Source organism: Rutilus rutilus (genome assembly GCF_951802725.1).
Source record: "Rutilus rutilus genome assembly, chromosome: 15".
Classification (NCBI taxonomy): Eukaryota; Metazoa; Chordata; class Actinopteri; order Cypriniformes; family Leuciscidae; genus Rutilus; species Rutilus rutilus.
This window is the reverse complement of record NC_140220.1, coordinates 35,364,939-35,388,885: the sequence shown is the minus strand read 5'-3', so window position 1 is coordinate 35,388,885 and position 23,947 is coordinate 35,364,939. Positions and strand designations below refer to the sequence as shown.

Sequence of the window (23,947 nt, the reverse complement as noted above, 5' to 3'; positions counted from 1 at the left end):
ACACATTTATTCTTTATTATGACTGTTTCCCACATTTTAGAATAATAGTCCAACCAAAAATAAACACAACTAAATGAAAAAATATATTTATTTATAATTAAATGTATATGTTTTATAATTATTGATGAAGAAAATAATACTTAATTATTAATTTGTTTTGTAAAGAAATTCACATATACACTCGGCAAAAAAATGTCAAGCATTTAAGAAAAACATGTTTCTATGGTTTGAGAAAATATGATTTAGCTACTGATTTCCTATAAGTCAATTCCAATGACTAAAAAAGTCTATATGTATTGACTGGTCATAGCTCTTTTCGATTTATAGCCTATACTCCAAAATTATCACGAATATGATTGAACGAACTTTAAATATTGCAAAAAATGTTGACTTTTAACACCTTTTAAAAATTATTCCAGAGATACCATTTGGAGGAAACTAGAACAATGTTCAGAGACTATACCACTGAATTATGTAAGTGTAAGTCAAATAACACGTAATGCCCACATAACATTACATAATATCCAGCCAGCAAATGTCTGTTCCCCCTGCAACCTGTGAAAGCCCCTCCTGGTGCAGCAAACCGCATATCTGACCTTCACGCTAATACAGATTAACCGCACGCAGAGTGCATTAGATGGCACAGGACCGTCTTATGGTTCCGGCGGCAGTGCTGGTGATTTTGAGCAAAAGATTGAACTTTTTAACTGTTTCTAGAGGCATTCGCGTGCATGGCTGCATGTTGAGGCGCGCATCATGCACGCGGATGTCAGCTTTCTACTGTGCGCGTGCTTTCTCTCCACCGGAGCGCTTCAGACCTGCAGCCAAACCAGGTGAGAGCATCTACACACTCATGCGTTCATCTGTTCAAACCAAACCAGGTGAGAGCATCTACACACTCATGCGTTCATCTGTTCAAACCAAACCAGGTGCGAGCATCTACACACTCATGCGTTCATCTGTTCAAACCAAACCAGGTGAGAGCATCTACACACTCATGCGTTCATCCGTTCAAACCAAACCAGGTGCGAGCATCTACACACTCATGCGTTCATCTGTTCACTCGAACGAATTGGTCGTGAGATAGCGTTGGTTATTCATGGCAAGAGTGGAAAACACGGAGAATATAGTCGCGCGCTGAGACGGGATGCCGATACACTGCAGTGAGTGATGATGAGGATGGCATGACACTTGGTGTATTCAATAATTATTTCTTGTTTCTATAGCTATTTCTGCAATAGTTACGATACAAAAGTAAAAGAAACAATATAACATAATATAATATATATATATAAACAATTTAAATTCAAAACGAAATAAATTAAATGTGAAAAAAAAGCTTTGAATTTGATTTGATTTGCATTTAATTGTACTTGTCTTAATTTTGTAATTGATGAAAATGTAGAAAAAAATTGTAGAACAAAGCATAGAGAACAATTTCTAGGCATTTAATCAGTTATAAACAAATGTGTGTCATTGTTGATGTGCGCTGCTTTGCAAAGATGATTTCCACTAAAGCATGATGCTGTTTGGATTATTCTCAAATCGTGCTGAAAAACATGATCATCACGAGTGCTGGCATCATTACAGTAAATGGGATATAACAAATACTAAGACCAGTGATCTCCACTGTACTTATGGGTAATATTAAAAATCATGCTTACAAAATTATTTCACAGCATAATCATGAATGTGTCTAATGAGTTGTTGCTATGTTCTGATATCTAATGGTCATGTGACTTCCTGCATTTGTCAGATCCAAACGAGAAACCAGCCGAAGAGAGAGAGAAGCTCGTAAACCTGGCAGGTACAACAACAACTACTGTCAAATTTATCATACTCATACATTTCATTTTCTTCTAGAAAAAAATAATACACCATATCATTTGCAAGAATTCTCAGGTTAAAGGCACCAGTACTGTTGCAATCCCAGATGAGAGTAACATTAAAATTAAAGTAATGAGAATAATATTACAGAAATGATTTGAGTCAGAAATAAACACAAACAGCTATGATGATGTGTTGCAAAAAAATAGCTGACTTACAGACAATTAATTACATGATGCAATTGTCAGGTTTATGTTCAGTAATGGATTTGTATTTCATTGATTCCCTGCTCTGTTCCTGCTTCCGTTGATCCCTATTTTCAGCTTCTTTTCTGTTACTAAGCCTTTTTTTCTCCATAGTAACCTATGATTTTCACCTGTGTCTCGTTTAGTTTTTTGCTTTTACCCCTCAGTTTTCAGTTGTGTTTGTTGGTTCTCGTTGCATGTAGTGTGTGTTTTTTGTTCTCCTGTCTTGGATAGGTTCTCCTGAATGCTTTTGCTGTGATAATTGTCGTTTTTGACTTTTGGAATTTGATCCACACCTTTATCATAATGTTTTTGTGACTTCTTTTACTTGTTTATTTCTCTCTTTAACAGCACTTTACTGATGAGAAGTCCAGACGTTACAAAAGCTCCCTTCACAAAATCAGAGCAGCTCCTGGAGTTAGATCACCATGACTTCACCATGAGGCCTGGCTTCGGAGGTGAGGCGACAAGAAAACTTTGAGCCCCAAAAAAATGATAAAATGATGAAAAGATGAAGATGAAAGAAAGCACTGACAGATATGTTGAGAAGAGTTTCAAGGCTCAGGTAGAAATTATGAACAGATGTCTCAAACAATATACATTTATTATAGTTTAACTCTAAAATATATTGTTGGTTATTCTACAGAATCTAATTTTATTAAGTGTTACATTTGAGTTTTTTAATTACATTTTATTACAAAATAAATGGATGATTACTTTTTTTCTTAGATGATTTCTGCTTGCTCTAAGTATGACTTTATTGGCTTTATTTGTGGTGCATATGGACTAATAAGCAACCTGGTTTTCATTACTGCATTAATGGCAGATATGAAATACCAAGATCTTAATAAACACCACAAGACTCGGACTTACGAGGATTTGGACTGACATCACAGGCAATCAGCTTAACATAAGCTCATGGCAGATTATAACACTGATTTACTGTGGCTCTGTGCCACGAGCATTCACTTATCGGCCCGTATCTTCACTAAAGTTCACCCAAACTGTAAATACTATACGCTCTGATCAAAACCAGATTAAGGGTTATGCAAATAGTGTCCTGAGGTGAAAAAAAGGACATTTCGGGTTTTTCACACATTTTCTTTTGCCTTTAACAAGTTTCATGCAAGTTTATTTTTTTTGTTCTTTGAGTGCTAAAGATGAACACAGAGATTTGCAAGAAATGTCTGATGGTATGGTGAGTCAATAGATATCTGCATTTAAATAGCTTTCTAAGTTAATTAATGTTACATTTCAACTAAACCCTCGTGTTAATTGAGCTATAAAGCAGTAGACAGATCAAGAATCACCTTACAATCACAAAGTCTTTAACTGTGGGTTGTAGATGATGATTGGATGGTCTATTGCAAAAGTTTTATGTAATTTTATTTAATTTTCTGTGAGGGTTGATTTTATCTAATGTGTGTCAAGATAAACTGGAAAAGTGAGGCACTTTTTAAAATCTACTCTGATCAATTAAGATCATTAATCTTTATATTTTATGAATTAGCATGAGCATTTTATACATCAGTTAGAGTGTGGACATTTGCTAAAAGTCACTAAATGGCCCAACAGAGAGTTAAAGTGTAGATCCAGGTGCAAACAGTCTTTTATTTACACAAAGAAGATATCCTAACGGCAGGCGAAGACTAACCAAAATGCATCAGCTTACAAAACAGGTGCTGTGTTTGAAATCGCCCCCTATACCCTCATTCAGTATTCGCTACATTACTCCACTAATATAGTCCACTATGGCGGTTAATCAATGACAAAATTAACGGAGCACACAACTGATGCTGGCGCACCCAAATATCTCTAAACAACACAATGCAATCACTAGAACGACTTTCTGTTAATAAAGTATCTGGTAAGAATCTATTCTATATTAGCAATGCATTAAATCACATTACACATTAATATAAATAAATAAAACAAATATCATGTCTGAAGTCAAGTGAATCACGGACAGGCGTCCAATCACAACTGACTTCCGGAAAAGGGGAAGTAACCAATGACATTTGAGGTTATTAAAACAGTAAGTCCCGCCCCTCGACTGCCAAAAATAAAAGTGTTCGAGCGAGCAAAAGCAGCAGGCGAGAGGAGATCAAGCGTGAGAGTGTGGGGAATGATCATGCACGCACGAGGGCTTGTATTGCATGCAGAGGAGATGTCATGCGCGCACGCAGGGTTTGAGTGAGCTCGCAAGTTCCCGTTTCCTCGCGTGTGGATCTGTTCTCCGCTCGCGAAAGTCATTTACTGCGCGCGCTAGCATCAGTTGTGCGCTCCGTTAATTTTGTCATTGATTTGCCGCCATAGTCCACTTGAAGGAGTGAATGAAAACGAGTGAGTGAATTCGGACACTGAGTGTGCCGGAAAGGCTGCTGCTTCTGCATAGTTTGTGTTTGCTGTTTAATAATCATTTGAAACATAGCAAACTAGCTCCAGTAGTAATGAAAATATTTATCATGAACTTTGTCATGCAAAACTAGCATTTATAAACCTTAATTAAACAATGTAATAATCAAGTAAAAAAGGAATTTATAACTGTATGATATTACACTGTAGCCACATTGGACCATCGGTTTGGAAAATGGATGGATGGAAGATTCGTCAGCGCCATCTTCTGGTTGGACGCGGGAACTTATTCGCCATTTAGACTCGTTATTGAGGTGAATTATGGGATTGAATGAGCGCACTCGATAATGTCCACTATAGTTTCGGACACGACTACAAATGGCTGTCTCCTCAAGTAGTACCCTAAGGGTATAGGGCTGCGATTTCAAACACAGCCCGGATCTCGAGGGCCAGAGTTGCCCCCTCCCCTTACCTGAGTGAACACAGGCACATAGACATAATAATCTATCATAAGTTTTTGCTCCAAATCTGCTCTCGGAGGGTCAGTGTCCTGCAGAGTTCAGCTCCAGCTCGCCTCAACACACCTGCCTGGAAGCTTCTAGTATAAGACCTTGATTAGCTGGTTCAGGTGTGTTTAATTGACCTATCGGTAAGCCCCTCCCCTCGAACGCAGATGAGCCAATGGCAGTTGAGTATCATTTGCACGGGGAACTCGGACATCTTTAGGTTTTTTCCTAAAAATGGTAAAACAATGTGCCTGGGGTACTTAGTTATAACACTGATTCCAGGTATCCTGAGGTGATGGGCAAGGGTATTCATGTATTAAATCACCGTACTGTGTGCGTGTTCACCAGCGCGCTTCAAAAGTGTGATAAGATTTGCGCGAACGGACCAATTATCTGCGACTGAAGCCCGGTTTATTTATCACTGATGTGTGCGCAGTAACCTGGTTTCCTAAGGATTCAATCCCCAATCCCAATGAAGACGAAAACGTTCATTTTCTGGTTGTCATATTAAAGGGACACTTCACCCATGGGAACATTGATCTTCATTGAAAGTGGGTCATATATGTAGTCGAAATGTAAAATAAATTTTGAATTTGGTGCCTTCTTGACCGAGGAAAGAAAGAAAGTAACTTCAGGACGCATTTGTATGAAAGACAACAACTCCCACAATGCACCACATTGCACAGCTGCGCAAGCCACTCCCACTAATCCAGAACAGCATATGAATCACTCATCCGTCCATAAGGCTAGCTACCTACAACCGGAGCTTGAAATTCATTTCACACAAAATGTCTAACGTTAGTTATTTGGCGAACTCATTAATGAATTACTCCTCATTTGTATTTCTTTCGAAATGGTGAATTATTGCATGGTAACGTTACCGGGATGTTCAGTCAGATGCGGTGCGACCGTGCGAAACTAGGATGGTTCACAACACAAACGTCCGTGTCCTCGTCTGATTCAGAGATTTCGTCTAGGAGAAATTCTTTGCCGCAGACGGACTCTATCTCTGTGTTCGTAGCGGTTCGTAGTTGCATAGTGAGATCACCGGCGCCACCAGTCCGCCCTAACTCGAGCCAGTCTGGGCTTCTCGTCCGCGACAGGCAGGTCTTCCGCCTCGGCTGCTCTTCGCTATAATGTGGCTTGTAAAGGTAGCCACAAACACCCGATTCGAGCAGCAGACTTCCGAAATCCTCTTCTTCTACATCATATTGAGTAACGTTACCCTCCGCTATTGTCATATCTTCACAGCTGGCTCCACAGTGCCTGTTAGCTTAGCTTCCAAACAAGATGGAGGATATTGCTTTCAGTTTCAGAAAGTGAAGTCCCACCCACTGATCTGTAATAGGTCTGTAGCGTGAGCGGGTCCCGCCCCCTGGAATAATGAGGAGCTAGTGTTTGTAGTCTCTACACTTTTCAATGAAATGTGACTTCCTGCTTATTATGACGCAAAATGATGATTTTTACGTCATAATAAGCAGGAAGTAAAACACTTAAATCCTTATTTCTCCCATCTCAGGGAAAAATGAACGAAAAATCCACGTTTATTATAATATATGACTGGGTTTCTAACAATACAAAGCTTAATGCAAATGGGTGAAGTGTCCCTAAGTTACAATTAAAATTAGTGAGTCCATGCTAACGTTAAATAGCTAACTGTTTTCACGTCATGTAATGTGTAGGTCAAAACACATAAACGAATGTCTACATTTCAGTACCTCTCCATGTTAAACTGGTTAAATGTAAATGAATGTAATCTTACACTGCGGTGCATGAACAGTGTTGATCCTGGATGTTGTTTTTCTGCGATCGTGACGACCGTAACATGAGGCTTCTCCCGCTTGCATTGTGATCTGTAAACCTTCGCTTCCAAATGAATCTTGTTACCTACCATATTTATTTTAAAATCTTATATCCCTCCATGGCATATTTAAGTGATTAAGTCCCACTTGAATGCTCCACGACGAGAGGTGGTCATTCTGTGTCCAAAGTTTTCACCCTGCCAGCTGTCATTGTAAGACAGTTAGCAACTCTGTTTGTTTGCCTGAGGTCGCAACAGTAACTAAAGGGGGCGGGGCTTACCGATAGGTCAATTAGGGCTTGAGCTGAACTCTGCAAGACGATTGGACACCCCTGATCTAATCTTACAGAAGTGGATAATAAATAGGTAGATTTGATGAGCAGATTATTTAGGTCTGTGGTTAAATTTTCTCACTATTACACATTTAACTGTTACCTTGATCTTGTGTGCATTGTAAAACAGTTTAAAGGGATACTCCACTTTTTTGGAAATAGGCTCATTTTACAACTCCCCCAGAGTTAAACAGTTGAGTTTTACCGTTTTCTAATCCATTCAGCCAATCTCCGGGTCTGGCGGTACCACTTTTAGCATAGCTTAGCATAGATCATTGAATCGGACAGGACCATTAGCATCTCTCTCAAAAAAATGACCAAAGAGTTTAGATATTTTTCCTATTTAAAACTTGACTCTTCTGTAGTTACATCGTGTACTAAGACCGACGGAAAATGTAAAGTTGCGATTTTCTAGGCTGATATGGCTAGGAACTATACTCTCATTCCTGCGTAATAATCAACTAAGACAAACTTAGTCTTCAGGCGCTGCGTCATATCATTACGCCTGCTGGACTCATGGTATGGCAGCAAAGTTTCTTGATTATTACGCAGGAATGAGAGTATAGTTCCTAGCCATATCAGCCTAGAAAATCGCAACTTTACATTTTCCGTCGGTCTTAGTACACGATGTAACTACTGAAGAGTCAAGTTTTAAATACGAAAAATATCTAAACTCTTTGGTCATTTTTTTTTTAGAGAGATGCTAATGGTCCTGTCCGATTCAATGATCTATGCTAAGCTATGCTAAAAGTGGTACCGCCAGACCCGGAGATCGGCTGAATGGATTCGAAAACAGTAAAACTCAACTGTTTAACTCTGGGGGAGTTTAAAATCCCTTTAAAACTCATTGGTGTGTGCACATTTTTGCAATGTATCATGATTTAAAAAGGAAAAATTGTGCTTGATTTCAGGTGCCGCGATCCCTGTAGGTGTTGATGTTCAGCTTGAGAGTCTGGACACCATCTCTGAAGTTGATATGGTAGGAGATTGACACGTCTTTATAAAGATGGCTTACAGCTTTACAGCTCTTGCATCATGAATGATTGAGTGCTATCATGATCTGAACTGACACTGGATTTGGATAATAGCAAGACCTCTAATTCAACATTTCCAAGCACCCTAGATGCATTGTCTTTTTCCGTATAGAGGGCTCTTAGGATAGAGATAAGGCTACTGTTTTAGCTGTTTTTAATCAGTTGTTAAGATGAATATATGATTGGACTGTGTGTTGCAGGACTTCACCATAACCCTATACCTGAGACATTACTGGAAGGACGAGCGACTGTCCTTTCCCAGCAACACCAACCAGAGCATGACCTTCGATGGCCGGCTGGTGAAGAAAATTTGGGTACCCGACACATTCTTTGTCCATTCCAAACGATCCTTCATCCACGACACCACCACGGAGAACGTCATGCTCCGAGTGTATCCCGATGGCAAAGTGCTCTACAGCTTGAGGTACCCAATCACACGTACACACGCATACACACTGATGATCTTGTGTTACAACAAAGCTCTGGCATTTTATTCAGGCTTTACTTTTTCATATTTAACATTTGCCCTCTCAGAACTGAGGATGCGCTCGATTAATCCCGATCAAAGCTCAAGAAACAGATTGCCAGCCATCAGAAGAGTTATGTTACGTCCAGCTTTGCTGTATGACATAGCTGAGTCTAAACCTAATCAGGGGGAGAGACTCTGATTTGCTCAAACAACAAGATCTCTGGTTTTCCATCAAAGATATAAACCAACACATTCACTTTACTGGAATTTAGGATTTCCATGTTTGCAAGATCTGTCTTCTCCAGGAGGCGCTGATTCTGGTTCTTGCTTTAGACGAGTGAACGTGTGGATTAACGTGGGAATCTGGCGGATTAATGCAACCCACATGTCTATTCAGACTCAAAGCTGGCTCATTGATGAGCTTTAATCTCAGATCTGTCCCACACCCAGTCTGCTGGACAAAATGACTTTTTTCTTCTATCTACATCTCAATTTACAATCTATAAGTCAATCTGTTGTGTCAAGGCTAGCTCCTCCCTCTCAACCGTTTGATCCAGTATCTGTACATTTATCCCAGACCAGATGGCTGATCCCTAGGGTTTAGCGATTTACATTGCATTCAGAACGTATTCAGACCCTTTCTTTCTTTTTTCATTTTTTTTTTTTTTCATTTTATGTTGCAGTACACTAACCACATTTCCAACATAGACGATGACAGACAAAGAAACCTTGAGCCTAAGAAACCTTGGTGTCTTGTTCGACCAGTCGATGTCTCTGGATGGTCATTCTATCTAGACAGTTGGTCAGAAACTGTTTTTATTATTTGAGAAATATTTCTGAATTGAGAACATTGTTGTCCAAAGCTGATTTAGATTATGGTAATTCTCTTTGTTTTAACAAATCTTCTCTGAGTCGTCTCTAAATTGTACAAAACGCTGCAGCCAGGCTTTGAACAGGAGCCAACAGAAGGACACACATTACACCGGTTTTATCCACACTCCATTGGCTTCCAGTCAGATGTAGAATTGATTTTACTTGGTTTTTAATTGGTTTTAATTGACTTTTAGAGCACTATATGGAGAACATCACAGACCTGTTGACCCTCCTCCTCCTCCCGCACTCTCCGGTCCTCAGGTCAAAACCTCCTGATGGTCCCCAAAACCCGCTTTAAGACTCAGGGGGACCTGTCCTGTCCTGTCCTGTCCTTTCAGGCAGTTTCCCCCAAACTCTGGAACGCCCTGCCCGTCGCTACGTGTGGTCGAATCTGTTGTTTCTTTTAAAAAGCAGCTGAAGACACTTTTATTTAGACAAGCTTTTAGTTGATTGGGCTTTTATGTTTTATGTTTTGTTTTTATCTCTGATAGTTTTATCTGTGTTTTATTGTTCTTTTATTTAATTTGTAAAGCACTTTGTGATTTATATCTGTGATAGATGCTATATAAATAGTTTACTTACTAAAGTTTACAAAGAACTGAACAAAACAAGGTTATCTATCTATCTATCTATCTATCTATCTATCTATCTATCTATCTATCTATCTATCTATCTATCTATCTATCTATCTATCTATCTATCTATCTATCTACAAGGAAACAAAATGAGACAGGTGCAACTAATCAAGTCAAGTCATCTTCATTTATATAGCGCTTTTAACAATGTAGATTGTTTCAAAGCGGCTTTACAGTAACAAACGGATAATTTAAGGCAGTGGTTCCCAATTCCAGTCCTCGTGACCCACTGCTCTGCACATTTTGTATGTCTCCCTTATTTACCACACCTGAACCAGATCATCAGCTCATTAGGAGAGACTCCATGAACTGAACTGAGTGTGTCAGATATGAGAGACCTACAAAATGTGCAGAGCAGCGGGTCACGAGGACTGGAATTGGGAACCACTGATTTAAGGTAACAGAGATTGTTTTGGCTTTATAGCGGTTCTTGAATAAAGATATTTTCCAGCTAAAGTTAGTTTTGATTTGCTTCCGTCGCAAGGATCATTAATAATTAAATGAGTGGCCGCTGAGACGACATCGTTCTCTCTACACAGACTTTAAACGCGAACCTGTGAGAAACGCTGATGGCGCTCACGTGCGCATCAAGAATTAATTCTATAATTATGCGCATTTGAATATATGTGCGCAGGTTTGTAATTCCCTACAATCCAAGCCTTAAACTACTTGTCTGGCCTTAACATTTTGATACAGAATTTTATCATTTCGGGGTAGATACGCGAAACATCTGCATACCGACAATGCTTTATCTGTAGAGTGGGAAAGGGATCCTCCATAGGGAGAGACTAGCTGGCACTTCAGCACTGCGTTGTCATCGGGTCCAGGCGAAGGTCCTTCGTCAGATCTGGATACGGCCTGGATCCGGCAGGCTGCGGGAAAACCTCGGGATAAACAAAGACACTAAAATTAGCGTAGATGCCATTCTTCTTATGATGTAACGAGTACATCAGGATTTATGGGAAGTGTTCCCGGTTCCGGCTGATCTAATCTATGCAGCCTAACATTGGATTATAGAAGTCTATAATGTATTATGTGTATGCTAAGTCAAAGAGATGTGTCTTTAATCTGGCTCTGAACTGTGTGTCTGCTTCCCGGACAATGGTAGGAAGACTGTTCCAAAGTTTTGGTGCTAAATAGGAAAAGGATCTACCGCCAGCAGTCGATTTTGATATTCTAGGTATTATCAACTGGCCAGAATTACACCTGGTATTAAGATGCATTTTGTGCGATCGGATCACAAGTAGACGAGGGAGACACAATACCATTTACACCTGGTGTTTTAATGCTTAAAGTGTCTTTAATGCCGTCTATCTATTCTGACAGACGCGAGACCAGCCGAACGCTGTGAGTGTGTGTGTTAGAAATCACAAATGATGAGAAGAGAACATTGTGCTTGGTACATTTTTCTTTTGAGTCTTCAGCTGACAAAGTTTAAATCCCATCTGGCTTAGCGCTCTTCCCATAATGTTCACGCATTAGATCAGTAGACGGAGAGAAGACGGTCTTTTGTGGCTGTTTGAACACATTTGATCACATGAGTGTTTACACTATGAAAGTAATCCGGTCAAATGTGTTTTCGACTACCTCTGGAAGTGTTGGAAAGTGGACGAGCTCAAAACACTTCAGACCTGTATTCAGCCTTGTCCACTTATGATCCAATCGACCAAAACACATCTTAATACCAGGTGTGAACAGGGCCTTTGTGTCCACAGATGAGTTTCTCTCAGAGATGCTGAATTATGAGGTGTTTGGTTTCATTATAGATGTGAGGTATATCTATTTACATGAAATAATTTTGACTTGGAAGCTGACACTTAAAACTGAACTGTTAAAGCATTTGCTGGAATCCATCTTTTCCGACTGCGTAGACAAGAACTTGATCCATATGAATTCAGCAACAGCCTGGCTCAGTTTTCTGGCTGCACTGCTGTTATATTCCTGACAGGGCTAATCCAAATTGCTAAAATAAATAAGACGGTTTCTACACAGTGTATTTGTTCTATATATCTGTGACACAAGTTTTAATACACTCTCAACAGGGTCACAGTCACAGCGATGTGCAATATGGATCTCAGTCACTTTCCGCTGGACACCCAGACATGCTCACTGGAGATCGAGAGCTGTGAGTCTAAACACAGCATTTTCAGGACTGAATTAAACATTTCACAGAGTAAAGCAGAAAATTCAGTGTTTATCTAGTGTTTGTGAGTTCATATGTGTTATTTTCTTTGCAGATGCCTATACTGATGACGACCTCATGCTGTACTGGAAGAGAGGAAACAAATCTCTGCAGACGGATGAGAAGATCTCTCTGTCTCAGTTCCTCATTCAGGAGTTTCACACCACCACAAAACTAGCTTTCTACAGCAGCACAGGTACTGATGATCGGATCTCCGGCACAGTTAAAGCAGCGGCTCCACCAACAGTGCACGTTTTAGATGTCTCTTATCTTGAAGTCTCTACTAATGAGCACATGAGTTGAATCAGCTGTGTTTGATTAGGGGAAACATACAAAATGTGCAGAGTTGGTGGTGCTCCAGGACGTTGATTAATTGGTCTTTTCAGGGTCTTTTCAATTATTGGCCACCATTAGAAGACACAAGGGGGCGCTCTATAGTACCTTCAGACCCGTACTTTCTCTCTTAATGGATAACGCTGAGCAATTACGTGCGTTATGTTCAAATGACATCGCCCTGTTGATTTATCCATCATTTTGAGTCATGGCAGTGCAATTATTCAACAAAGATGGATTTAATTTTGAAGCCAAAAACGATAACACTAACCTTCTCACATTTTGGTTTTAAAGGGGTCCTATTATGTCCTTTTATGAAGTCTTGATGTAGTTTTTGGGATGTACTAGAATATGCTTTCATGCTTCATTGTTCAAAACAATTTTACATTATTACAGCACCTCTCTCCCCAGTCTGGCCCGAACGCGTTCCTGATATCAGGAAGCAGCGTGATACGCACATGACGACAGGAGGGTGACGGCGGTGTGTATATGGAGTTACCCCTCCCACTCCTGCTAGTTTTACTGAGATCTCTTATCCCGTGCGAGTTGGCCATTATAATTACAGACGTCCTATGGTAAAATTACATCACTCCATCTACCCTTGCTGAACTAATTCCGTCCGAATAGGGCTTTAGACAATGAATCGTCGGCCACATCTCATAATGGTGCCAGCCCTACTCCAGGCCCAGGGTTGGGAACCACTGAGTGTCTGAACTGATCCTTCTCTAATCCCACTTTAAAACCACTACTGATCAGTCCTACATTGACAGCTGTTGCTACCCTCCACATTGTCCCATAATGTAAGTCATGTTGCGTAATACCATAATTCCTTTAACAATTCCTGGTTGTTAAAGCAGTTAAAACTATTTGGAGACTCTATTTTTATGACCTGTAAAACTAACCACAACGGCATGGCTTCAGCAGTTAAAGATGGTTGAGTAAAAGTAAAATGTAGGAATCTAGAGAGAATATATATGCAGGAAACGCACAGAATGTGCAATATCACACTTTTATCTAACCTTCAAATAAATCGAAAGTCCATGATGTGGATTATGCTGATCTGTATGATTATTACATTCCCGAAGTAAGAACATTTGCAATGCAAAACTACTGAATCAGATGACAGTGTGATAGTACGGTAAGTAAAGAGGTTACTAGACAGTAACCCTGAACTTATCTCTACAGGACACTGGTCCTCAAGGAGCACATTTGGACACCCTTAACTTACACTTATAATTGCTTTCAAAAGAGACTTTTCTGTTTAAAGTTTAAAAGTGAGAATCAAAAGGGGACACACGCCATATTGGCTTCACTCTAATAGTGGTAAAACATCAAATCAAATATGAACAAAAGGTCAGCATGAAGTCCTTCCATGCATCTGTTTAATAAAAAAAAAAAATGTTAACTTAATATTTTGTAATCAGAATGTCATAACTTAATCTTCCGGTGAAATGATAGACTTCTCTCTGGTGACCTATGCTGGACTTCTCCAATCTTGTGGGTACTTTCCTATAATCCACTGCAAGCTTGCATTCAGATCTGCCTCCATCAACCGCTGGATAAAACCATGTCCCGCTCTGCATTATTTTCTTTTTCAAAGAACAGTTGTACGTTGATACTTCATGATACGGAATCAGCGGTTACTTGTTACATCCTGATTTTAAGTATAATTCTTAGTGCAATTACATATTGTATATTGCAATTTACATCAAATTGAATTCACACAAATCATTCCATTTGTTTGAGAAAAATGCTGAGAACAATCTAGAGTCAGAAATCATCTTTTCCACGCTGCAAAAAAACAAAACAAAAAGTGTAAAAAGAAATCTGATGCAATGTTAGAAGATCTAAATGCAACACCGCAATCAACACTTTTCATTTTCATTTAGATTTAGCTTAATTGTGCAGGATCATTTTTAGGGCAGTAGCTTCTTTGTTCATTTTGCTGCCATTCTGCTTGAACAGCAGGGCTTTTCAATTCTGTTCGTACCGGGGAGTTTATAGTTCCAACCTTAATTAAACACTACCCTGGTAATCCAGAGTTCTCACGAGAGCACAAGTTGAATTTTCTCAGCGAGTTACTCTGGCGTGGAGTAATGATGCTCATTAAATATGCCCCTCGATCTGAGCTGCACCAATCACATCGGGTTATCTGATATAGGCGGGCCAGAGGCGAGATGACGCTGCGACGTCGAAGTCATTAGTAAACATTGCAAGATGGCTATGGATGAACACCAGTTGTTTGAAACGGCTTTGGCCGCTACAATGAACGAGTTAGACTTGGCTTTTTATCTAAAACAGGAACAGAAGACGGCGCTCGAATCCTTCCTTCGCAAGAAGGACGTTTTTGCTGTTTTGCCGACCGGATACGGCGAGAGTCTAATCTTCCAGTTAGCTCCGCTGGTAGCTAAGCGTATGGGGCTTGTTGTGATTGGTCGTAGTGTTATCCAATTGCGTGCAGTGAGATTTTCAAATGCATGCTTGGTGCCGCCCCTCGAGCTGGGCGAGTTTCATTAGTCGACGCCAGACCATTAATCTTTTAGATTTAGGTCTGGATTTCCAGGTTAATTAAACACATCCGAACCAGCTAATCAAGGTCTACAGAATTCCTCCATTATTACGGGAGGGTGTGTTTGATTGGGGTTAGATCTGAACTCTGTGGGGCGCGGCCCTATGGGAACAGGATTGAAAAGCCCTGCTGTACACCATGATTGCTCGTGCTTTGACTAAAACTGCACACTTGTCTCCTTCAATCTCCTCCTGCAGGTTGGTACAATCGTCTGTACATCAACTTCACTCTGCGTCGTCATATCTTCTTCTTCCTGCTTCAGACGTACTTTCCCGCCACTCTGATGGTCATGCTGTCATGGGTGTCCTTCTGGATCGACCGACGAGCCGTTCCTGCCAGAGTTCCTCTCGGTGAGATGTCTTCAATTAATTGCGTAACTGCAAACCAAGTCAAGTCACACACACCCATACACACTTGCCTGCCCCAAATGACACATTTTGAATAGACTGATCAGACTGATCTCTCTGTAGGCATTACGACGGTGCTCACCATGTCCACCATCATCACTGGAGTGAACGCCTCCATGCCCAGAGTCTCCTACATCAAAGCCGTGGACATTTACCTGTGGGTCAGCTTCGTCTTCGTCTTCCTCTCTGTGATCGAGTACGCCGCTGTCAATTACCTGTCCACGGTGCAGGAGCGCAAAATACAAAGCAGCAGAGTAAGCTAAGCTAAGACAGTTTAGTTATCATTTATTAAGGTGTACTTGTTCTGCGGTTAAAGGATTAGCTCACCCCAAAATGAAAATTTCCTAATAATTTACTCACCCCAACGCCATCCAAGATATCCATGTCTTTCTTTCCTCAGTGGGAGAGAAATTATGTTTTTTGAAGAAAACATTTCTGGATTTTTCTTCTAACAATGGACTTCATTGGTTACCATCGTTTTTAAGTCCAAATCAATGCAGTTTCAAAAGTCTTTGAAGTGTTTAAACGGGCTGTACGCGATCACAGCTGAAGAAGAGGTCGTTATCTAGCGAAACGATAGGTCATTTAATTTTTTTTATATAATTTATAGACTTTTTACCTTCAATAGTTCGGATTGAGCTGATCAACAAACGGACAGGGAACTACGTCATCACGTTGAAAGGTCACGCCGGCGCCGGCAGAAGTACCGCCCCACTGTTTACAGTGCGACCGTACGTAGGAGGATAGTTCAAATAGTACTGTTTGCTATTATATATATATAGTAATAGTATTCAGTGAATGTGAATATGAATATGAATATGAATATAAACAGTATATGAATAACATTCTGATGAATATGAATCGGACTCGATTGTTCACCGCGCCGGCGTGACCTTTCAACGTGATGGCGTAGTTCCCTGTCCGTTTGTTGATCAGCTCAATCCGAACTATTGAAGGTAAAAAGACTATAAATTATATAAAAAAAATTAAAAAGACCTATCGTTTCGCTAGATAACAACCTCTTCTTCAGCTGTGATCGCGTACAGCCCGTTTAAACACTTCAAAGACTTTTGAAACTGCATTGATTTGGACTTAAAAACGATGGTAACCAATGAAGTCCATTGTTAGAAGAAAAATCCAGAAATGTTTTCTTCAAAAAACATAATTTCTCTCCCACTGAGGAAAGAAAGACATGGATATCTTGGATGGCGTTGGGGTGAGTAAATTATTAGGAAATTTTCATTTTGGGGTGAACTAATCCTTTAATACAGCATTTTAGCAAGGCTAATCATTAATATTTAGGGACAAACATAGAGGGACCTGTCTTGTTGGCTACTAGAGATGTGCGGATCATGTCTAACATCACCAAAATCTGCAGTTAGAAATAAATCATCCACCCGCCGCCCTCCTGAACCTATGATGTTCTCAGATGTAGAAATCTGCACCCGATTATTGCAATTATTCAAATTCTCAGTGTTAGGCGTGATGATGTGGTAATTAAGCTTTAAACATATTTAATATTTCAATGATTCTATCATTAATGATTTAGTTCATCCATCCGCAGTTAATCAGATTGTTACTGTTATGACTTGGCCCGCCTGACCGGTGGATTAACCGTAGTGTCCGCGGATATAACTGTGATCCGCTCATCACTGTCGGCTACAAAACGTTTAGCTGAGAGCGTAATTTGATTGCCTAGTGAACTAGACTCAAGGAATAATATTTAAGTCATGATCAGCACAAATTCTCCAAATCAATACTTATAAAAATAATACCAAAAAACTGTGTTAAAAAAATCTTCCATTAAAGAAAATCCATAAGGCCGGATTCAATAAAATCTTTAAAAAATAAATTAAGAAATGGCTTTAAAGCTTGACCTTGTTTGTCACGTTGATGCAGGGACGGGGAGAGGCTAATGCAAGCAGTCTTTATTAAAGAAACACTAAAACTAAGATCATTTAAATGAGAAAGCCAAGGGCAAAATTCAAACTGGGAAACATAAACCCAGGCGGGGAAGATGATGATGATAATCCAAACGGGGAACAGGAGACAATAATCCAAAACAGTGAACGGAAACGCAACAGCTTTACAAAAGACAAGTAAAGACAATGACCGAAAACTAAAACACAGGGGTGTCCAGTTACAGTATATACACACACAGGCAAACAAGAAGATAACAAGGCATGGATGAGACTGATTAAACACTACACTGTAAAAAATTTGCTGTAGTTGTGCAGCTGTTTGCCAGTAACTTACTGTAGATTTAAATTTATGTTATTTACTGGCAACAGTTTGTTCAAAGTTAAATGAACATTAAACATTAACAAGTCTTTGTCTTTACAGAATAAAATTATAAAATAACAATCTAATGCAAAGCATTCTGGGAACCAGAAATCTTCATCAACCTTTTTCTGTTTTTTTCCTTCAGATTTTGGTTCCCAGAATGCTTTGCATGAGGCTGTTATTTTAGTTTTATTCTGTAACGATAAAGACTTGTTAATGTTTAATGTTCATTTAACTTTGAACAAACTGTTGCCAGTAAATAACATACATTTAAATCTACAGTAAGTTACTGGCAAGTAGCTGCCAGTAATACTGTAATTTCTACAGATTTTTCTAACAGTGTATGGAAACAGGAACTAAACACAGGAAGTGAAAACATGGAAACAATAGAAATAGTAAGACAATAGAATATCAAAATAAGAGTCCTTGGACAAAAAACACGAGACATCGTGACAGACATAAGAAAATCTATTTTTGGGAACAGTTTAATTGAACCTTCCGAACCTTTTACTTTTGGTTGCTTCAGTCCAGGAAGTGTTCATCTTGAATCATCACTAATAATATAAAAGTTATTCTAGCGTGTACTTTTTAAAAATCAGTAAAAATGTTTCAAAAAGAAATTTCTAACTGAAGGGGGTCTATTTCGGTTTCACTTTATTTTGATGGTCCCTTTAACACATTCTGTTGACTATAAGTAACGTTGCACCTACATGTCTACTAACTCTCATTAGAGTGTAAGTTAAGTATTAATAGACTGGTAGGGTTAGGGTTAGATTAAGTTGACATGTAGTTGCACAATTACTTATAGTCAGTAGAGTGTCTGTTGGAGGAGCATCACAATAAAGTGTTGGCAGATATTAAGTCTACTTATACTCCAGTGAAAGTTAGTTGACATATAGTTGTAATATAACATATAAGTTACTTATAGTTCAAAAGGGACCATCAAAATAAAGTGTTACCTCTATTTCTTTATGGGCTGACTTTAAAATAGACATGTAATAGAACTTTTAATTTAGATCCTCATGACATTTTTCTTTGTTTTCAAAACCCATATTTTTCTACAATGACTACATTACTCATCCCGACGACTTGTTTTGTAATGTTTTGAATATAAACAAAAATATTATGGATTCTCGATTTGTGATGCGGCGCTGCCATAACGCACATATGTGCTCTTTTTTTATGTGTTTATTAGAGGTTGAAATCAAATCAAATACTGCCAAACCACCCATACTATTTCTGAACAGGGTTTATACTTCATAAATTGTATGAAATTATGGAAATACATGGTTCAGCTCACTCAAAACATATATGAAAATGGAGGTGCCCTTATATGGTCAGTAAGGAAGCTGTCTGTCCATCTAGTGAAAAGGTTTGGTACTGCGCCCAAATACAATCTCACTGAAAGCTCATTTGTTGACATATCAACCTAAAATTTGGAACACAACTATAGATTTTTGGCTTTAATTTTCTTGCAGTTTTACAGTAAAATATATTTTGTAATATATAAATTTTGTATATAATATATTTTGTATATAATATATATATTTTGTAATATATAAAATATATATATATTTTATATAAAATATAAATAATTATATTTTACATTGTACATTTTCATAAACTCAAACTTCCATAACTTCTTTTTCTGTTTCACTTTCATAATTTATTTCATCAGTTAAGGCCAAGGGGTTAAGAATTTCCCAGATATTTTCTTTCAACTTTTTTTCTTAAGAAGAAAATTTCACCTGATCAATGTGATTTAAGTTCCGAGTACGTGCTGTAATATTACATGTGACATGTGCTTGTATGGTCCAGCAGTTGCCGTGTTCATGTGGAATGACCCATCCTGGTCAGATGATGATGATGAGCAGCAGCTACAGTGACATGGACATGATGACCACGGGAAACTACGGCATGTCGGAGCTGAGCGGGGAAAAACAGGAGCAGTTCCTGGTTAATCTGGTCCTGGATAATGAGCAGGGAACTCAAAGACCTGCTGTAGCCTCAAAAAGCAGCTTATTAATAGACACTCATGCCATAGACAAATACTCGCGGGTCATCTTCCCCGGAGCGTACTCGCTCTTCAACATCATATACTGGTCCATCTACCTGCAGTGACTGCTGCTGCTTAATATACGAGTCTCGGGAATGCAAACTACCAATGAAAAACTACGTTTGTTCTTTTTTATTATGCTGCAACATGTAATACATTTTTGCCAGTTAGCAATAAAAAAATACATGTTACTATATGTGGGCTGTTGACATGACCTGTCATTACAAGAAAAAGTTATTTTTTCTTCTTATATATATCATTGTTAGGATGAATAGCAAAAAATATAGATTTTTTTTCAATAAATATCAAATTACCTATTCAGATAGTGGTTTGTTTAGCAATTTCAAGTAAATATCGGAAATTGTACCTCACCATAACTGGAAAATACAGAAATGTATCAAATTGTTCAACATAGATATCATGGGTTACATGGACTATGAACACGCCACTCATCCTTCCACTATGGAAATATGGTTTACATATTTGTCTTGATACAGCGAATGGGAATCATGTGTCATGATCTGATCATGTGTCAAAATAGCTGAATACCTTGACATGTACGGTGTGTTACATTAAAATGACTGTGCATATTATTTGCATGTAATTGCTGAGTGCATATTATTTATAATCTACATGAAATATCCATACTTTAACTATTTATTATACCTCAGAACCACTGAAATGAATTTGTAAACGTAAAAAGGTAAAAAGAAGGTGAAAACTAGACTAGAATTGAAAGCAACGTGTTCGCGGTTTATTGGACAGCAATTACAGCTTTGAGTGTTTTTGGTCACTATTATGGCCATATGGAATATATGCTGTTGACTTCTCATAGAGATTTACAGTGCGTTTTACATTATTCCAGATTGGATTGTGGCCTGGGCCTGGTGGCGACAAAGTAATAACTTTTGTTAAAATCATAAACTAATTATCATTAAGGGGTTCCTTAAAAGTCCCCCTGTAGTCATTAATTATATCCCTTAAAGCTCATCTTTGATCACCAAAATTATATTCATATTTAAAAAAAAATTCCTGTGGAAAGAAAACCTTCATGCCTTAAAATAGCTTGAATGTAACTCGACACCCTTGCCTCATTTTGTAAACGGGGTTCTATGAATATGCAAATTAGCCCCGCCTCCACTCACTCACTCAGCTCAGAGATCCACTCAGCCAACTTACTGAGGTAAACGCTGCACAATGATATCGCTCGTTAATCACATAACAGTGATTAGCCTTTGCTTGAGTATTAGTGGAGCGGCTAAGTGCTTATGTTTGGCAGAATCGTTCAGTTTATGATACAAGCGTGAAAATTGGCATGAGCAGTCTCCATGGGTCACTTGACAAGAAAATTGTCCGAGCCACTTGAAATTTCAAGATGGAGGCCATTTTTCAAGATGGCCGACACCTTAGTGGAGCAGTTAAGTGATATAGTGGTTTATTTGGTGATACAAGCATGAAAATTGGCATGAGCAGTCTCTGTGGGTCACTTGACAATAAGCCACCTACAGCTACTTGAAATTTCAAGATGGCGGACATTTTTCAAGATGGCCACCACCTTAGTGGAGCAATTAGGCTTAAGAAATCATTTAGTTGGTGATACAAGCATGAAAATTGCCATGAGCTGTCTCAAAGGGTCATTTGACAAGAAACCGCCCACAGCCACTTGAAATTTCAAGATGGCGGCCTTTTTTTTCAAGATTACAACCACCTAAATGGAGCAGTTAAGCGATATAATTGTTTAGTTAGTGACATAAGCATGCAAATTGGCATGAGCAGTCTCTAAGGGTTGCTTGACAAGAAAACACTCTCAGCCACTTGAAATTTCTATTTTCAAGATGGCCGACCTCTGGATCCTCAAAAGATAAATTTTCCGATAGAAATGTATTGGTTTTTTTTTCCATTAAGGACGATTTGGTGTCATTTTAGTTTATATGTTTTAGATTATTCTAAAGGACAACTTTTAACGCATCAAAATACAGTTGTGTTGATTTGTTGATTATAGATAGATTAGACAAGAGTGAATATCTGCACTACCAGGGCACACTGGTGATATATCACTGCTGTTAAACTCAGAGTGGGGTTCAATGTCAGCTAATTGTAAAGTCAATATGACTTGATCCCACCAACTCAAGAGCACTCAAAGAGCATGCCAAACGTGCTTCTTATGAGGCTGGATACGTGTGGGGACAGGCATTGAAGCGACATCCACAAATGCCGAGCCCATCCGACTGGGGATGGGTTAAAAAGGACGAAGAGTGGAAAGTCTTCTGGACTCCACTTCCACCTATTGCAGAGAGTTGTTGGGAGTTGACCAAATGTGGGTGCAACAAGGCATGTACTGGAAGGTGTAAGTGCTTCAAATATGGACTCAGTTGCACATGCCTATGTAGTTGCCCCTGCTAGAACCTATTTGCCAGTGTTAGTCCTCTATGTTTTCCGGTATAGGCCTATGGCTCGGCTTCCCCTCGCCACATCGGCGCATCATGTTTTATTTTGTCACCAGACTATCACTGTGACATTTTCAGTTTAGTTCCTTAGTATTGTTTGAGATACTTTCTGTTTGTCATGGTTCCATGGCTGTGTCAGCCAGAGTCGCTGCTGCCTCTGGATCTGTTCTTATTGACATTCAGTATTAGTCATTGCTAAATTTTTTTGTTTGGTGCACTGTCCGTTCAGCACCACAACTGTGCTAATTTATTCATCTTATTTTTGTTTCCCCACCTCTCAGTATTTATTTGACATGTTTAATAACTGTTAGTTAAAAAAAAAAAAAAAAAAAATCCCTTGTGACTGTTACCTTGTCGTGGTAAGGGAGCTTGTGTACCTCAATGAACCCTGAGAGCTATGCCGGTGGGAGGCAACTCCTGACAGGCTTTACCAAACTGGACAGGTCATGGGTGAGGAGTCAGACAAAACACAGTCAAACTACTTCTCTTGACAAAGTCTTTTGAGGAACCCAATACATTTCTATGAGAAAATGTATCATTTAAAGATCCACCTTGAAATGCCCTGCCATCTTGAAATTTTATGTTGCTGTGGGCGGTTTCTTGTCAAATGACCCTTTGAGACAGCTCATGGCAATTTTCATGCTTGTATCACCAACTAAATGATTTCTTAAGCCTAATTGCTCCACTAAGGTGGTGGCCATCTTGAAAAATGGCCGCCATCTTGAAATTTCAAGTAGCTGTGGGTGGCTTATTGTCTAGTGACCATCAGAGACTGCTCATGCCAATGTTCATGCTTGTATCACCAAATAAACCACTATATCACTTAACTGCTCCACTAAGGTGATGGCCATCTTGAAAAAATCTTGAAATTTCAAGTGGCTCGGACAATTTTCTTGTCAAGTGACCCATGGAGACTGCTCATGCCAATTTTCACGCTTGTATCATAAACTGGGAACGATTATATCACTTAGCCGCTCCACTATATGTTATCAAACAGCTAATAATGTGTTGCTAATGTTTCTCAAACCATGTTCCCGTTCCTCACCTCAGAGTCGGACAGCTGCCTTCTGACAACCAGCGTCCTTAGAAACGCTTTGAACATCACAGAACGTCAGTGGAGAAAGCAGAGGTGGACAGTAACAAAGTACACTTACTTGAGTACTGTACTTAAGTACACTTTTTGAGTATCTGTACTTTACTTGAGTATTATTTTTTTCTGGAAACTTTCTACTTTAACTTCACTACATTTTAAAGACAAATATCGTACTTTTTACTCCAATACAATTCTGTCAAGGTCCTTGAGTAGAAAGAAGTAACGTCAGTCAGGGGATGATTTTGGTTGCAGGGGTTGCATTTTGGTTGGAAATGAAAGTCGGATTGATGTCAGAAACCGACTGATGTTGGTACTACAACACAACCACAATACAACGTCTGTCCAATGTTGGAGATTAATGTCAATCTGGCGTTGGATTCTGACATCAACCTGATTTTCATTTTCAACGTTGGGTTTGGTCTTCTAAATGCGAATTTTGTCATTGTTTTGGTGCACACTAGCTTATAGATAACTGTAAGGCTAACATATTCATACTAAAA

At 39.0% G+C, this 23,947-nt stretch overlaps 1 protein-coding gene across 5 annotated transcripts; it reads left to right on the top strand.

The window, feature by feature from the left end:
* The first annotated feature begins 430 nt into the window (after positions 1-430).
* Positions 431-20,103, top strand: gabrr1 (gamma-aminobutyric acid type A receptor subunit rho1). Of its 5 annotated transcripts, none has more exons than XM_084432952.1 (10): positions 431-833; positions 1,757-1,807; positions 2,424-2,530; positions 7,978-8,045; positions 8,301-8,524; positions 12,120-12,202; positions 12,315-12,455; positions 15,359-15,511; positions 15,632-15,822; positions 19,670-20,103. In XM_084432952.1, exons 1-10 carry the CDS (start codon positions 757-759, stop codon positions 19,970-19,972), a joined length of 1,398 nt encoding a protein of 465 aa, XP_084289078.1. In that variant the 5' UTR covers positions 431-756; the 3' UTR covers positions 19,973-20,103. The 5 variants fall into 5 exon arrangements, with proteins under 5 accessions (XP_084289078.1, XP_084289079.1, XP_084289081.1 ...); XM_084432953.1 differs by having other exon boundaries at positions 599-833; positions 19,673-20,103; XM_084432955.1 differs by lacking the exon at positions 431-833 and adding an exon at positions 925-1,163 and having other exon boundaries at positions 19,673-20,103.
* The last annotated feature ends 3,844 nt before the right edge of the window (positions 20,104-23,947 follow it).